Here is a 16680-nt window from a genome sequence, read left to right on the forward strand (position 1 = left end):
CCGTGTGTCGCTGTCGCAGCTCGTCGCAACTGCGCCATCGCAGGCCATCGCAGAAGTTGAGCTTGGCTCAACTTTTGCGATGCGATGCGATGCGACAAGCGATTTGGCGTACGATTTTGACCTTTTCTACAGCAAAGTTGTACAAAGGTGCAAGAGTTGCCTATAAATTTGTACAAGTTGTATCAAACCGCGCGAATATCATGGTGACGTAGCCAAATCAGCAAGATGTTGTCGCATCACTGACTTCTTCTGTGAATGGTATTTCGCGAGTTCGCATCGCACGCGTCCGTCGCAGATCGCGTCGCATCGCGTGTCGCATCGCAAAAAAGCTTCTGTGAATCCCGCTTTACGCCGCACCCCCCTGCGTTAAGGCCGATTCACAATACAACTTTCTGCGACGCGACATGCGACTTGCGACACATGCGACGAGCTGCGACAGCGACACACGGTTCACAATATTCTTCATGTTTGCGACATCCTCATGCACAAGTAGTACTATGCACGTGCACTGCACGTACACTGCACGTGCACCCAGGGTCGAAACTGTACTCCATTTGTGTATGTCGCGTGTCGCATGTCGCAAAAGTTGAACTTTCTTCAACTTCTGCGACAGGTGCATTGCGACAGCTTGCGACAGCTTGCGACAGCTCGCGACAGGCAGTTTCTTGTCGCAACTGTCGCAAATCGCGTGTCGCGTCGCAGAAAGTTGTATTGTGAATCGGGCTTTAAGCGGGATTCACAGAAGCTTTTTTGCGATGCGACACGCGATGCGACGCGATCTGCGATGGATGCGTGCGATGCGAACTCGCGAAATACCATTCACAGAAGAAGTCAGCGATGCGACAAAGTTTTGCTGATTTGGGTACGTCACCATGATATTCGCGCGGTTTGACACAACTTGTAAAAATTTATAGGCAACTCTTGCACCTTTGTACAACTTTGCTGTAGAAAAGGTCAAAATCGTACACCAAATCGCTTGTCGCATCGCATCGCATCGCAAAAGTTGAGCCAAGCTCAACTTCTGCGATGGCCTGCGATGGCCCAGTTGCGGCAGTTGCGTGGGGTGCGACATGGCTGCGATTTGGGGTTTTCCCGGTTTCGCGTCTGTCGCATCGCGTGTCGCATCGCAAAAAAGCTTCTGTGAATCCCGCTTAACGCGTTACGCGGCAACATATATTGCCAGTACGGTACTTATTATTATTATTATTATAGACAACACCTCATGGCATGAGAAGAAAATCAGCCAGTACGGGAGATGTGGGTGTTAAAGGGGAAGTGCATCGATTTTTCAAGTAGGGCTCAGATGAAAGACAATAGACCCTTTGCACAATAACGGTCACGTGATCCGAGACGGGGCATCCTCTTCGATTTTTGTGCAGAGTATCAGTTGTTGAGCATGGTGAAACACTGTATTTTCCATTTTGGAGATGGAGGAGAGAGTGCCGAGTGGTTTGCCATCGATGGCTGTGGAACCCGTGGAGGAACTGTCAAATAAAGAATGGTCTGTGAAGGAACTGAACAGTTTTCTGCTGAATGAGGATGCGTATCTGTCTCGAAAAAGAAGGAGTTATTGGAGCGGTAAGTTTTCCGCAGTCAGTGGATATTTCGGATTACTGTAGATTGAAATTTATTTTTATTTTCTCTACCTTCTCTCCTCTGTCGATGTAGAGAACGCTTCTCGATGCAGAACCCTGATGCTCCTAGAACTAAGAGGGGCACCAGTCTTCCTCGAGTGTACCTTCATCATGCCCAACTTTGTCATGCGTCCGAGTGGATGAGTGATGAACTTCTCACGTTTCCCAGAGTGAGTGCCACACCATGCGTGCTCATCTCCAACGCAGGGGCAAGTCGCCGACGACAGTGAAGAGGGCTAGGGAGCTGATGGTGTAGTACTAGTGAAGAAGCCCGTGGATAGTGTCCATGAGTTTTACTTTGGTGGCTATGTGCATAATGTGAAAGTCTGTCATATCGTGCACACAGCCACAGCTCGAACTCAGATGACTTTCTCCGCACACCTGAGCGATGAGGCTGCGTCGCTCTGCACTTCAACATCAGCAGCTCGAGCAGCGCCAGCAAGCAGTCGATCTTCCTTGCAAAGACAGGGATGGGTCATGCCTTTTTCTCAGGCTCCAGAGTCTCTTGGCAGGGCGTTCAGCGTCTTCGCAAAAGCAAGGATGAAAGTCGTCATCGACAAAGTGTTCCGAGCACAACACTGTGAACGATGTCGCAGCAAACTGCGGCCCTCTTCTCGCCAGATAGCGAGGATTCAAGAGTGTGGAATGCCAGCATAGCCACGGAATGCATGGAAAGACAAGTGGGTTTCTTAGACTAGCCACTAGGGATGACGGTTGCTGCAAACAAGAACCCAACAGTGGTCCTTGGAAAGCATTTCGGAACTTCTTCCTTCAGAACTAAAAAAACTTCAAATGAAAAAGGCTGGGAAGTACATACATGAACATCGCGTCAGGACCCTGAAAACACAGCCTGTCACAGGAAACTTGATCACGTCCTGCAGCAAACCATGCATGCTGGTTGCATGCCAAGTGTGCAGCGCGTGCACAGCATGCCCCGTCTCGACCCCTCTCGCTTATTGTGCAAAGGGTCTATTGGATATCGGTTCCGATGGTATATCTCTCGCTTGCGTCCGGCAAGGGAAACTTGCCATATCGCCGATTTCCTGATCCCGTTTCCATGGCGACTACAGGTGATGACGCACATTCTGCTTAGCTCCGTGAGAGAGAAGGTCGATCAGTGAAGAATTGTGTCATTTTCAGTTGTCTTCTTGTATTCACGAAGTGAAAGAAGTACAGTCAGACCTCGCTTAATCGCACACATCCGTTTTCCCAAAAAATATCCGGATAGGCGAGGGAACCGGATAACCGAACACCGTTTATGTTGGATGCATCACGTATGCAACCAGCTTTTTTCTTCCGGATGGCGAGGGATCCGGATAAACGAGGACCGGATAAGCGAGGTCTGACTGTACTGTGTTCAAGGCTGTTAGTGCCGTGAACTGTTTATCAGTAGTCCTCTCCGTTGTGTACTGGGACGTGACACCGACAGAGGAAAGCTGGAGTGCGGAGACGTTAGCTGGCAAGCGAAAATCGTGACGAACCAAGTGCTGAAATCTTGGTTGGGACAAATCAAACGTTCAGCATTTACCTCAACCAAGGACCATGCCGTTTGCTCTTTCCACTTCCTGAAGGTGGATGCGCTGCCTGCTGGAGACTCTCCTATCTCTCGTAACATCTTCTGAAGCCAGGTGAGACGACGAGTAGCGGAGATTAGCGAACGAAATAATGTCGTATGTTTTGAAATTTTTGCTGAACATTTCTCAGGAGAGATGGCGAATACCAAGCATCTTCTCCAAGTCTAGAGAAACCATTTCGTAGGCTACATTCCGCCTAGGGAAATGCAGGAGATGGCCTGGCTGGGGAGGACACACTTGGAGGAGAACGAAGTAAGTGATCTTGTTTGTTGTTCTTTGGTATTGCAATCTTATGTTTGACGAACATACGGCATGGTGCATAGTTGGTCGTTGAGTGCCTGCATGTGCATGTATAAGTGTGTGCTGATAAACACTTCCTATGCAAGAATCTGACACTCATGCTCTCTTTATTTCTTGCCGAGTATGTGCGCACGTGTGTGTGTGTGTGTGTGAGAGAGAGAGAGAGTGTGTGTGTGCAGGAGCAGCGTGGAGCATGCCAGTGTGATCGCTGTGGCCGTTGCTTTCTTAGCTGTGGCGTTCTTGCTCGTCACAAGTGTGTGGCTCAGCCCCCAACGACAGTGGAGCCGTGTTGTGGTGAATACTGTGTGTCCTGCGACCGCTGCTTCCGTTCGGTCCAGGGCAGGAATAGACACCGCTGCTGAAGCTCTCCCCGGCCGTACGTCAGTCTCGTGGCAGATGACCCGAACTCTCATTTTGTGTGTGTGTGTGTGTGTGTGTGTGTGTGTGTGTGTGGTGTATGTTTATGTATGTGTGTTGCTCCCTACGTAGACAAACTCTTGTTTTTGTGTCCCGTGCGCCCAGGGGGGGCCGTTCTCCCATTCTCTCTCCACTGCCCCTCCGGGCCCACGTGGCAGTGACTCGACAGGGCAAGTGTGTGTATGGTGCATTTTGTGTGCTGGCATGTCTGTATAAATATGTTGGACAGAATTTGTTCACCCACAACGTTCACGGAAAACCATGCTAAGTGTTGCTGGAACGTATGGAGTCTGCGAGCACTTACAATAACTTACGTCATGTCACAACAAAGAACGGTGCAGTGTTTGACCCTCATGTAAACATGATGGTGATGGTACCTCATGTAAGCTACCCATGAAGCTAGAAAGAACATCAGGTCAACAGAATTGTACCAGAGGAAAGCATCTATTGCCCGAACTTCTTCATTTGAAATGATCAATACCCTTCCCCATAGAGACAACATGCAGATGATGTGTATGGACAAATAATATATAAATAGGCCATTCACTGAGGGCATGGAATGATCTCTACGTGTAGATTGGATAGACACATGCACGTCTGCAAGGAAAGCATTTGTTCATGGGTTAGTTCATGGGCTGATTGAGTTCACATGGACTAAGTTCATACATGCCATCTCTCCTGAGATATGTTCAGCAAAAAATTCAAAACATACGACATTATTTCGTTCGCTAATCTCCGCTACTCGTCGTCTCACCTGGCTTCAGAAGATGTTACGAGAGATAGGAGAGTCTCCAGCAGGCAGCGCATCCACCTTCAGGAAGTGGAAAGAGCAAACGGCATGGTCCTTGGTTGAGGTAAATGCTGAACGTTTGATTTGTCCCAACCAAGATTTCAGCACTTGGTTCGTCACGATTTTCGCTTGCCAGCTAACGTCTCCGCACTCCAGCTTTCCTCTGTCGGTGTCACGTCCCAGTACACAACGGAGAGGACTATGATAAACAGTTCACGGCACTAACAGCCTTGAACACAGTACTTCTTTCACTTCGTGAATACAAGAAGACAACTGAAAATGACACAATTCTTCACTGATCGACCTTCTCTCTCACGGAGCTAAGCAGAATGTGCGTCATCACCTGTAGTCGCCATGGAAACGGGATCAGGAAATCGGCGATATGGCAAGTTAGTTTCCCTTGCCGGACGCAAGCGAGAGATATACCATCGGAACCGATATCCAATTGTCTTTCATCTGAGCCCTACTTGAAAAATCGATGCACTTCCCCTTTTTAACCAACCATGCATGGTGAATAAAAGAAGAAAAGAAGAAAAGTTATTATGTATGTATGTGTTGTGTTCCTGTGTTTCTTTCTTTTTATTTTCTGTTCTCACATTTTGTTGAGCAGATTGTGTCAAGTATAACTCATATGATCATGTACATCATGTATCATGATATCACCACAGGACAGCCTCGGACTCAGCTCAGTACAATCATAGTTCATACCAAGACGGCAAGAGCTCTTGCCAGTCTTATCTTGGTCATACCAAGAGTACAATGATTACTGCATGCAGTAGCGGCTGCATGAGTACAGCATCTGGAACCTGTGCCTGTGTGGGCTGAGGCTGTGTGGCTAGACTACGTCGCTAGCCGCGTGTTGAACAGTTCAGGTAGCCCACTACACTCCTTGGTCGCAACCCTGCAACAGCTACAGACAGATTTGTAGACTGGCAGAACACACGTAAACACGTAGAGTCTAGCATTCCGGAATTCCCTGAACTACATAAAGTAAAGTGTGGAAAGACGGACAGGCAATGAGGCATGGGTCTTCCTAGATCCTCTGACTCACTCAGGCTAGGCTCATCAACTACAACAAAAGCCGGAACCAGAACTACTTTCTTTATTATTATGGTACATGATCTGATTGTACAGCTAGTATTACGCAGATCTACAGTGTAACTGCGAGATAAAGAAACCCGGGTTTCAAGCAGTCCTTTCCCAAACGACCAATCCCGATATAACAGATTTCGAGGGTTTTTTTGCCGGGAAACGTTCTCAAGCTTGAGAAATTTCGAATTTGTCTAGTTTTGGGGTATGTATGAAACAGGGTTATCGGCCTGGTCGAGCAGTGAAGGCTTCTTCCACATCCCTTGAATTATTTCATATGAAAGGTAATCAGTTTGGCAATGCCCTGCCGCCAGGAGAATGCAAACAACGCGATAGAATGCGTCCCGGGTGGTAGGGATCATTTTTCTAAGTGCTATAAAATAGCTGACATCGATGCGAAAGTCGGCCTCAAAGTCGACATGGACGTCTTGAACAGGTGAGATCAATCAAAATAGCAATGGAGAACACCCTTAAGAATAGATGTATAGTGTTTCTAAGCTTCCAACCCTTGTGTGCTCAAGTGAAAATTGAACATATTTGGACGTGAATATATCACCAGACAAAACCTGATGTAGTACATTAATCATTCAATGGGTATACAGTATACAACCACCATACAAACACGAGCAGGAGAATGAATGGATAGGAGAAGAGTTGGTTACCCATTGCTGTTCAACAAAGAGAAGCACATACTAAAAGTTGAATTGGATGAAAAGTATTTACAATTCACAATTACATGTACATGTATCACTTTCTGCGATGTCACACTTGCGGCGAGGAAATGCCTGTCGCGCACTGTCGCAAGCAGTTGTAGGGCCACTGTCCCAGAAGTTGGCAAAAGCATAACTCTTGCCAAGCGCGTTGTACACGAATGGAGTGCAGTTCACTAGGCTGGGTGCACGTGAGGGTACTACGCCCTGCACTTAGATGTCGCAGAAGCAAAACAGATTGTGAATCGTCTGTCGCGGTTGCAGCTCATCGCAGGTGTTGCATGTTGCGCATCGTGGAAAGCAGTTCGTGTATTAGGAATTGAGCTTCAGTAATAACAGAAAGAGGATCCCAGAGGATGACCGACACCGCTGACACTCTTCTGTGCAAAGTTTTGATGACGATGCTTGATTGAGACATTAACCTGCAATGGAAAATAAACAGCAGATGATACTGATTATATATTAGGTATGGATTATACCATGAGTATGAGGGGTATACCGCGATTACTTTCGAGAGTGCGTTAGGACGAGGGACAATTGGGGGACTCGGTATACACAGAGTACGAATGGTATAATCCATTTGCATGGTACTTTCCTAAATACAGAGTGTGACCAACACGAAAGCTTAGCTCACATTCGACGGGGCGCAACGGGACGCGACGTAAGGATTGACGGGAACCGACGGAACGGTTATGATGCCGACAGACAGCGTCCAATGTGAACACCAGGAACGGGAACGCAACCGTTCTACCCTACAGATTGGGAAGCAAGAGGAAGAGTTGGTCAGTTCAACTTTTCAGACCGTAGACGAGGACGCAAGCGTACAAAACAACTGCATTCTAGTGTGAACAGGGGATGTGTCGTGCTCTGACCCCTCCCGATGCGCACAACAGCACACTTAGGTTTTTTAAACATTTCGAACACGGTCAACACTACGCTTCCCATGATAACTCGCCGAATGGCTAGCACAATTGATTCAAATTTTAGTAAGATAAGATTTCGTGTCACTTCTTGAAAATCGCAATAGCTGCTGCATGTCGTGTCAAACTACATGTTGTGTCTTGCGAATTGTACAAGATTTTACAGCTCACACCGGCCGTCCCAACAGGCCCTTACGTTCCATACCGTCAGCGTTACGTCGAATGCGAACTAGGCTTAAAGTTTCCTTATTCTCGAAGTGACCCATGTGAACCGAGCGGGGTATATCGCTGAATATATCCCGCTTAGAACGGCCGCTGATTGGCAAAAAGTGATATTTGAGACGAGTTCTATATCACTCAGCTTCATATCACAAATGCTGGCGCACTTACATGGGGAAGGGACGGATCCATACACGTGCACGCATGAAATACTCTGCCAACAGCCAGTCAGCGATGATTACATATACATTGCAGCAACCCTGGACAGCAAGAGAGAATGTACACACCAGAGAGCCTGGAAATGAAGTTATACTCTGAACGTTTCGCATAAAAGAATATGGTGTCCAAAGTGAGAACAAGTCTAGATCACTCAATTAGACAGAACAATCTTTTAAGCGTACACTTACACGAGAAAAGGACGAATCCATAGGCGTGCATACAATGCATACATATCATGTTGAATATGCCGCCAGCATCAAGGCGGTGGGAACTACAACTGCATGCATACAGTGCAGCAGCCCTAGGCAACATCTCACTAAATGTAGAAGATATGGTGGGCAAATGATTACGACCATAGAACAGATGTCATTTTATGGTGCATGCCATCACAAGAACCAGTATTTTTATGGAACGGATGGTACTAATACGGCGAAATCATATATATGTCTACGGATTCAAGATAAATCACAACAGACTTAGGCAAGGACATGGTAAAACTGAGCAATGGACTGGCACATTCAAGACTGATTCATACTTCATTTCATGAACGCAATGCGCACAGGCGAAGGTCGCGCGATGGACCAAACAAGTAGCTCAACTCAAGATCAAGTCAACTTTCTCGCCGCAAACGGCCGTTGTGACGTGTTTCCCTGACGCAAAGCGAAGTGTGTATGACGCTTTACTCTACAGATCCAAAACTGTAAACCAGTGAAGACTACAGCTTAGAAGACGGTATTATAATGTTGTGCATTGTAGATCTACTTGCCAAATGTGTGTGATCCTCTATGTAACATACATGTACATAGGGCCAAGCAAGCACAGCAAGTTCTGAATTTTAGGTATTTGGAGGTCGTGAACAGATCAGATTTGTCTTGTAAGTGATAGGTATTGCTTACCTCTATATGTTGCCGCCTTCGTGCTGGCCGAAAACGCTGCGTGCTCTGGCGATAATCCGGCTTGAAATTAGGTGCATAAAAATGCCAATTTCAGCTTCGTTCACAACATTTTCGATATACGTCTCCTCTACGAAACTTCACTAAAAATATATCTGCCGAAAGAGCGTCCCGTAAAGAATACATGGTGTGAAATAAAACGAGGTGGTGCCAAGTAAAACGACGTAGGCCATGTAAAACGGCTTCCATCTCTCAGAACCAATTTAGGACAGTTCTCAAATTTGAGAACATTTTTTCGCTTTCGCGGCAAAAATCAGTCAAGAATCTGTTATATCGGGATTAGTGGGAGAGGTCTTTTTTTTGCGCGTCTGGGGAAGGACTGAAGATGTTATGTTAGAAGATCTACGACTCTAGTAGTAGTACGAGTAATCTGCTCCTGCTGCTGCATACTGCAACTGCAAGTGCGACAAGTCTTGTTCTGATTTCTGACGAATCGATCTAGACCTAGTAGTACCTACAAGGCTACATGTAGATCTACTACTACATGTAGTCGACTACAGATTACCTTGATTACAGTACAGCTTCATCCGAACTCAGTTTACTTGTGCAGTCAGATCATGTGCCTGTAAGGCTGTAGTTTGTACTGACAGTCTGTACACCATGTACACAGAGCTTGAGTGTGTGGCGCTAGTATAGTAAAGCTTGGTAAAGTACAGGTATGCGTTGTTTTCGTGTTTTTGGCAGATGAAGATAAAAACCGAGTGTTTTCCTTCGCAGTCACATTTTCGCAAGTCGAAAGACCAGAAAGACAGCCTGAGCAAAGTAGTTTGTTTGTATCGACTCGTATCGCTGTGACCAGCGTAGGACAAACGGATATAATCTGACGGGGAGAACAGGAGCGCTATTGTTAGTCATTTAGCTACTATCATGGTACGAGCAGCTCTCATGGTATTCCCTGTCTGGTGGTGTGGAGCTCACCTGGTGCTATTTCGATTATTTGCTCTGCCTGACCTTCCAGGGGAACACTTTAGGCAGCCTACCAGAAGACCTGGTCACGAATTGTAAGTCCATGCTAGCGGTGGCCTGCGGCTGTGTTACGCTGTTCGTTGTGACATACAGCCTACAGTTAGTCTGTGAGCGGCACCATTGCTCAAGCATTGCTGTTACTGGCACAAGCCGTCGCTAACATTCACATTCCCATCTTAGCAAGTAACAGTGGTGTCGCCCACACTCCACTAGGGACTCGTACTCGCTCCTTTTCGTTTGTTCAAGTACGGTGTGATCGCTGGCAATGGTGCATACGGCAATCGTGGGAAGACAACAGATGCATGATAGCATGTACAAATGAAGCTTGCAAGAACTCATGGCAAGAAAATGATGGCCTCGAAGCCTCATTGTTGACAGTCAAATGTCACTTGTGCGCCCACTTTGGGAATGGGTCTTGTTGGATTAGTTAAGATTTCGGATATTTCCACCAATGTGTATGGTTTTACTGGTTTCTATGTACACCGAGAAACAGTAAAATTTAATGAAATTGTACAAATCCACAACTGATGATGGGATTACTCGCTACCATCATTACCCGCTGCCGTCATAACAAACAACATCATAGTCAACATTCAGCACGATTAATAAGTTTCTCTTCTCGGACTTTGGCATCGCCCAGTCGGACAGGATCAAGAGATTCACGATAGGGAGTAAATGTTTTAGCGCTCTCACACCGGGCTTGTCTGATATCTGACAAGTTCACATACTGGTGGTCGGATAAGTACCTGACTTTCTCTGTAGAGCACATTGAATCATTGAATCATCCGTGACAAATTGCCTAGCGTTACTGCACCGATGATGGTTGCAGATTAAATGTGGTTACCGCAGAACTAAATTCATTGCAATCCGGTACCGACACACCCCCTCTAGCTCCCCAGTGTAGGTCACAATGCTGCGTGCCAGGTTGGCAGCACAAAGACTACCAGTGTTGTATCACCACCGTCTCTACTGATCACACACAACGTATCCAGAGCACCAGCAACAACAACTTGCTGTCAGTACGGTGAAGCTGGCGGCCGTAGTCTAAACTAGTGAAATTGTCTTCTTCCTGTGGCTGTGTGTGTATGTGTGTACGCGTGTGTGTATGTGTGTACGCGTGTGTGTGTGTGTGTGTGTGTGTGTGTCTGTGTGGTGTGTGGTGTGTGTGTGTGTGTATGTGTGTGTGTGTGTGTGTGTGTGTGTGTCTGTGTGTGAAGTCGACCAAGATGAGATCCGCCGCCTGGGCAGGCGTTTCAAGAAGCTTGACATGGACGGCAGCGGAGCATTGTCATTCGAAGAGTTTATGACATTGCCAGAGCTGCAACAGAACCCACTGGTATCCCGTGTCATAGACCTGTTTGATACTGATCACGATGGTGAAGTAGACTTCAAAGGCAAGTGCGAGGATTGCTTCCACTGAACTAGCCGTGGTTTTCAGTACTTTCACGCACACATGTACACACACACATGTGCCGATACACGCACATGCGCACTCACACCATCATAATCATACATACACATGCACACTCACACACACACACACACACACACACACACACACACACACACACACACACACACACTGCTACTACTATGATACAGCTACCCTAAACGGGTCACGCCGCCGTGACCCAAGCATGAGCACTACGAGGGGCAGTGGCAAATAAATAGAATCAGCTAGCAGAACTGGCAAAACAGATGGAGCAGAACGGACGACTGCTGTACTGTAACAACAATCTGACAGCTACAGTGACAACGACTGAAAATGAACAGGAAGGAAAAAAAAATTCAAAATTTCACGTCACGAAAAAACACTGTCCACGAAAGAATCCACCAAGCAAAAGGAGTGTGGGCATCCGAAATCCCACCAGGACTCCACTAGCAGTTCTTCCACGTTGACGATGTAAGCGGCAGGGCAAGACCTCACAAATCCGACAGACTTCCACAACGCTTGACCAGTGCACTCATGACGACGAAAGATTGAAGTTTCAATTCCCACCATTCCGCCATTGGGACCTTCCTCTCCGCACTCGCTCGTCCACTCCACTGAAAACAACGAGTTCCAGCACTCCACCAGCCAATCCGCAATTCCCACCACTGCATTCTTCACACACACACACACACACACACACACACACACACACACACACACACACACACACACACACACACACACACACACACACACACACACACACACACTACTACTACTACTACTACTACTACTCCTGCTGCTGCTGCTGCTGCTGCTGCTGCTGCTGCTGCTGCTGCTGCTGCTGCTGCTGCTGCTGCTGCTGCTGCTGCTACTACTACTACTCAACTACTACTACTGCTATGTACAACTGCCACAAAATGGCCACGTCGCTCCCAGAAGCGGGAGACAACAGCGAGAAAGGAAAAGAAACAAGGAGAGTAATTGAGGTGAAAGGGGACCGTTCTACACACAGTGCACACACCGTGGCACACACACACCGGCACATATACACACGGAAGTGCCAGATTAAGGGGCCGTCCGTAAATATCGAACTTTTTTCACCAAACGAATTATTTTAGTTTAGACCCAACCCCTCCCTCCCTCCCCCTCAGAACGTAAAAAATGTTGATATACATGCATATACAACGGCCATGTACATGAATCAATGTTTTCTGAAACGAAATTGGTCAACCTCCTCCCACCCCATAACGAAATTATTTCGTTTTGTGAAAAAAGTTCGATATTTACGGACGACCCCAATGCTCAGTGGATATCAGCTATGAATCAACCGGTATCTTTCTTGACAGTCCAAAGTATCTCGTCATTTTACTACTCACTGCCCAGAACCCTGTTACTAAGTCTAAAGGTTGGCGGATAGGCCTCAGCAGGTGATGTAAGTGACCAGGAGACTGACCCGACTGGGCAGGAATAACTATCGATCCGCCTCAATAGTCTCGATCAAGTCATGCTTGTGTGTGCTAGGGGATGGTCAACAAGCTCAATGTGTATAAATAGTAGCCAGGCCTGGCAACAGGCGGACACTCTGGGCCTGGTATGCAGGCGCCTAGCACCGCCGTTGGAGGTGGTCCGGCCGGAGGGGTTGGGATCTGCTACAAGAAATTTTTGAAATTAGGGTGTAGAATCCTGCATTCTGGGCGCTTTTGAGGTCCGGCCAAAGCCGGGCCAGCTGCTACACCCCTGGTATATACTAGGGCCTTCCCTATCAAAATAATAAATTCTACTACTACTACTATACTTGTACTTGCTGTGCCGGTCCTATAGGTGTTACTGCAATTACTACCCCCCCCCCCCCCCCCGGAACATTTCTTGCGATATTTGCCCCCAACATAAACATTGCTGGCACTGACTGAAATGTGTTGCTTACTGTGCTCCTGCTGCTGCTGCTGCTATCCTACAGAATTCATTGAAGGCATGTCAATGTTCAGTGTAAAATGTGACCAAGAAGCAAAATTAAAATGTAAGTACAATATCCGCATTGTGTACTACTAGCCATATTTTTAAGATTCCATTCATAGTCTGTATGCCGTATCTTGTCATGTACAACATCATGGGGCTATCCCAGCATACCACCTGCTCTGCATTTGGCCCCTGTACCCGTGACTCCCGTAGTGCTCGTATAGTGCTTGCCTCTTGTATAAGTTAGGAACCTGTAGTTGTAGCTTTTTTGTAAATAAACTCATGTTTGCATTCCCAGGCAGGCATAGCGGGATGGTGTAAGACCATGATTGAGAAACAAAGGATACCAGGTTCACTTGAAGCCCTGCTTGGAAGCGAAAGGATTATTGCGGCCGTGCTGCGACCCATAGCCTCCTGGCACGGCGGATGGGATTTAAAGTCTTTGACCACTTTGGTGGGTCTGATCTACTCACCTCCTGCCGCTTTAGGAGCTGCATTTGCGTCCTGATCCTTGGGAGTGGTGGCGTTCCCACGGAAGCGGAAAACTCGGCCTCCAGCCGAGTAGAAGTATGTAAAATTCTCAACCCTGTTGTACGAGGCGTGGGGTTTGGCCATGGCGTGTGCAGGACACCAGCTGCTGCATCCTATCATCATCTTGTTCTATGTTGATATCAGGGATGTTCTAAGTCATTCATTTTTACATCCTGGACACGTCTTTTTTCTCATCACGCAAGCTGGGTACAGCAGACTATTGCGAAAGAGCACCAACTGACTTGTCTACGATAGTGGTCTACAGCACGCTTGTACCTCAATCTGCTTCTTTTTAAACTGACTTTGTGTACGTACTTGATCTCCATGTGTGTGGTGACGTACAGTTGCGTTCAAAGTGTATGATATCGACAATGACGGCTACATCTCAAACGGAGAGCTTTTCCAGGTAAAGTGTACCGTCCTGGTTATCGCATTGCAGTTTCATCTGCAAGACACATGTCCTTCCCTAGACTAGGGTGTGTGACTGTAGGCCCATTTGGTCTGTGACCTCACACTGTGGAGTCCATTAGCAGGTAGGCCTCGTGCAAGTGCATGGAAGGGTTTGGAGTATGTTTTAAAAAAAGTGCAGTGGCAATTTACAGAGATAAAATTAATGCGATTTTGTACTGCCGCAAATTTAAATTTTTAAATTTAAATGCCTTGCACTGGGGCATTTGAGTCCCTAGCATACACCGCCATTGTACATGCCGGCTAACATCAGCTTGCTGAAGATCGGTAGTGAAGGGAGCAACCGCATGTGGGATACTCTGAACTGGCTGAGAACATTTGCCAATGGCTCATGCCTTATGTGTTTTGTACGTTTGACATTGTTTGCCAATGGAACAGGTGTTGAAGATGATGGTAGGAACCAATCTAAAGGATGCACAGTTGCAACAGATCGTGGACAAGACGATCCTCTACGCCGACAAAGATGGAGATGGAAAAATATCGTTTGAGGAATTTAAAAATGTAAGTACTCGCACCCGGCAGTATAAATTGTTTAAAAGCGTAGTCTCATGGAGATTGCTCTTATTGCAAGAAATTTCGGAGTAGAAAGGGTTTACTACATGTACATACCGGTAACTTATTGTGTAGTGAGTAACTGGAGGTCATGCACACGTGGTACCAGTATTTGTTGAGTACATTTGTACACCGTTCAGCTTGGGCATGGCATCAGCATGCTAATGCGGAAATTATGTCGCGTCGACGTATTCGCCAAATGCCCATCTTACACTTCAGCAGTCACACTGTACAGTACACCTAGAATGTACATCCAGACGATTAAAAGTGAATGGTGATCATGAGTAGCTAGGCTTTGCTATTGGCAGCCAACCCACTTAATCTAAGAGTGTACTTATACACACGATTGGAATACAACTGTCATGGAAATGGTGCATGAAAACGGACAAAAATGTCGTAACTGTGTTGTAAGCTTCACACTAGAGGTTAAGATGCACGTTATTTCTGACGTGACGCGAAAGTTCGGCTCACACGTCGAAAACCAACGCGAGTGACCTGCAGCTGACGTCGAAATTTGGAGTTTTACGCCAAATTTGACGTGAAATTGTGCGTTGCGTCGGAAATAACCTGCATTTAACCTCTCTAATGTGACCAGGAATGCTTGACCGTACTAGCAGGACGTATTGCATGTACTGTTGGAAGTCGCGTGCTTCGCAGTGTAATGCAGTAATAGCCATGTAAGCCCATGTTCAGACCAGCCCACTTCTTTTACTTCCATGGTTCCATTCAAATCATGCCTTGATACAAGACTTTCAGGTATGCGTATTACTGTGACCAGCACCGCCGTGAATACTCTCGTACCACTTGGTACTCAGAGGCTTTAAAAAGAAAACGTGTTTGGAGTACCTATTAACTTTGTGAAAGTGGTAGCTGAATCTAGTAGAGCAGTTGACACCCCCCCCCCCCCCCCCCCTGCTTCTCTTGGACATACCGCAAGTTGGTGAAAGTAGTGTACGCGGCCCAGGTTACATGTATGTGGTGCTACGTCAGCTGGTTGGGTTTGTGGAGTCTCACAGGAAATAATAGTGATTGCCGGAGTGTGTGGGTTTGTTCTTGTTTATCACTCTCAGGTTATTGGGCAGACAGACGTGAAGATGTCCGTAGTTGTGTGACATTCTTCCACGACACTAGAGCGAACCTGAACCATCCTTCAACAACACCCAGGCTAGGAACTAGCTAAGCATTATTAGACCATTGTTGGATTCAATTAGTACAGGTTATGTCCATTTGTTATGATGTATCCACATAAATAGTCATCTTTTTCCTTCTTGTGCCATGCTGGCTGGTTGAGCACTGATATCGCGGACGCCGTGCTGATTCGGCAAGGCCGTTGCGTTGCCCCGGCTACGGCCGTATGTGATGACGCTATGGAGTTCCAGAGCATGGCCAGGTCAGCTCATACACACACCCTTATGCGTATCTGGGCCCCCGATGCTTAGTTGGGCACCTGCACACGGCACACATCTTGCCGCATGCAGAGCCGACTCACACCCAGCAGCACACCATACTTACACGACGTTTAGGTGCCTTGTTCTTCTCCTTTCAGGCATTCGTTGCTTTGCTGCCCTCCGGAAGATGAACCCTTTTTTTTTTCAAATCTAGGCCCCACTTCTTCGGTTTCATAGCTGTAGAAATGCTGTCTTCGTAGTTTGTGTTTAACTTTCAATGTTAGTAGACGCCCCATAGGCATGGTTAGTCCTGTCACCGTGCGGTAAATGCATACAATCCTGTACATATTTTTCTGTTTTCATTATGGTTATGAGACATCCCCACTCCCTCTGCTGGCTACATATGAACATACATGTTGATCTCTCATTTCCTTCTATTGGCTTTTGGACTAACTAAAAAAACTCTCCAGTCTTTCGTATAAACAAATTCATGCTCCAAGTACGTCAGGCTCTACGCTTGTGATCAAGAGCACCATGTCTAGTATCGTTAGTACAGTTG

General features: G+C 46.8%; 2 protein-coding genes and 1 long non-coding RNA gene across 3 annotated transcripts in view; 1 reads left to right on the forward strand and 2 right to left on the reverse strand.

Moving 5' to 3' along the window:
- Positions 1 to 16680, reverse strand: part of LOC135816138 (small ribosomal subunit protein eS24-like) — a 48976-nt gene that overhangs the window by 23682 nt on the left and 8614 nt on the right. The gene's annotated exons all lie outside the window — the stretch shown is intronic.
- LOC135813719 (uncharacterized) lies at positions 6442 to 9108 on the reverse strand. Its single transcript, XR_010553108.1, has 3 exons — positions 8769 to 9108; positions 7825 to 7913; positions 6442 to 6936 (listed from the first exon to the last, which is right to left on the reverse strand). It is a non-coding gene; the product is annotated as an uncharacterized LOC135813719 (long non-coding RNA).
- On the forward strand, positions 9476 to 16623 carry LOC135816139 (calcineurin subunit B type 1-like). Its single transcript, XM_065329522.1, has 7 exons — positions 9476 to 9695; positions 9784 to 9826; positions 11009 to 11185; positions 13184 to 13243; positions 14058 to 14119; positions 14560 to 14682; positions 15804 to 16623. Exons 1-7 carry the CDS (start codon positions 9693 to 9695, stop codon positions 15843 to 15845), a joined length of 510 nt encoding a protein of 169 aa, XP_065185594.1. The 5' UTR covers positions 9476 to 9692; the 3' UTR covers positions 15846 to 16623.

Source organism: Sycon ciliatum, chromosome 4, assembly GCF_964019385.1.
Source record: "Sycon ciliatum chromosome 4, ocSycCili1.1, whole genome shotgun sequence".
NCBI classification, from domain to species: Eukaryota; Metazoa; Porifera; class Calcarea; order Leucosolenida; family Sycettidae; genus Sycon; species Sycon ciliatum.

Bases quoted from the DNA above. Each gene is read 5' to 3' on its own strand.
- LOC135816139 (XM_065329522.1), top strand. The intron at 9,827-11,008 runs GTAAGTCCATGC...CTGTGTGTGAAG, and splicing joins AGAAGACCTGGTCACGAATT to TCGACCAAGATGAGATCCGC. The intron at 14,120-14,559 runs GTAAAGTGTACC...CCAATGGAACAG, and splicing joins CAAACGGAGAGCTTTTCCAG to GTGTTGAAGATGATGGTAGG.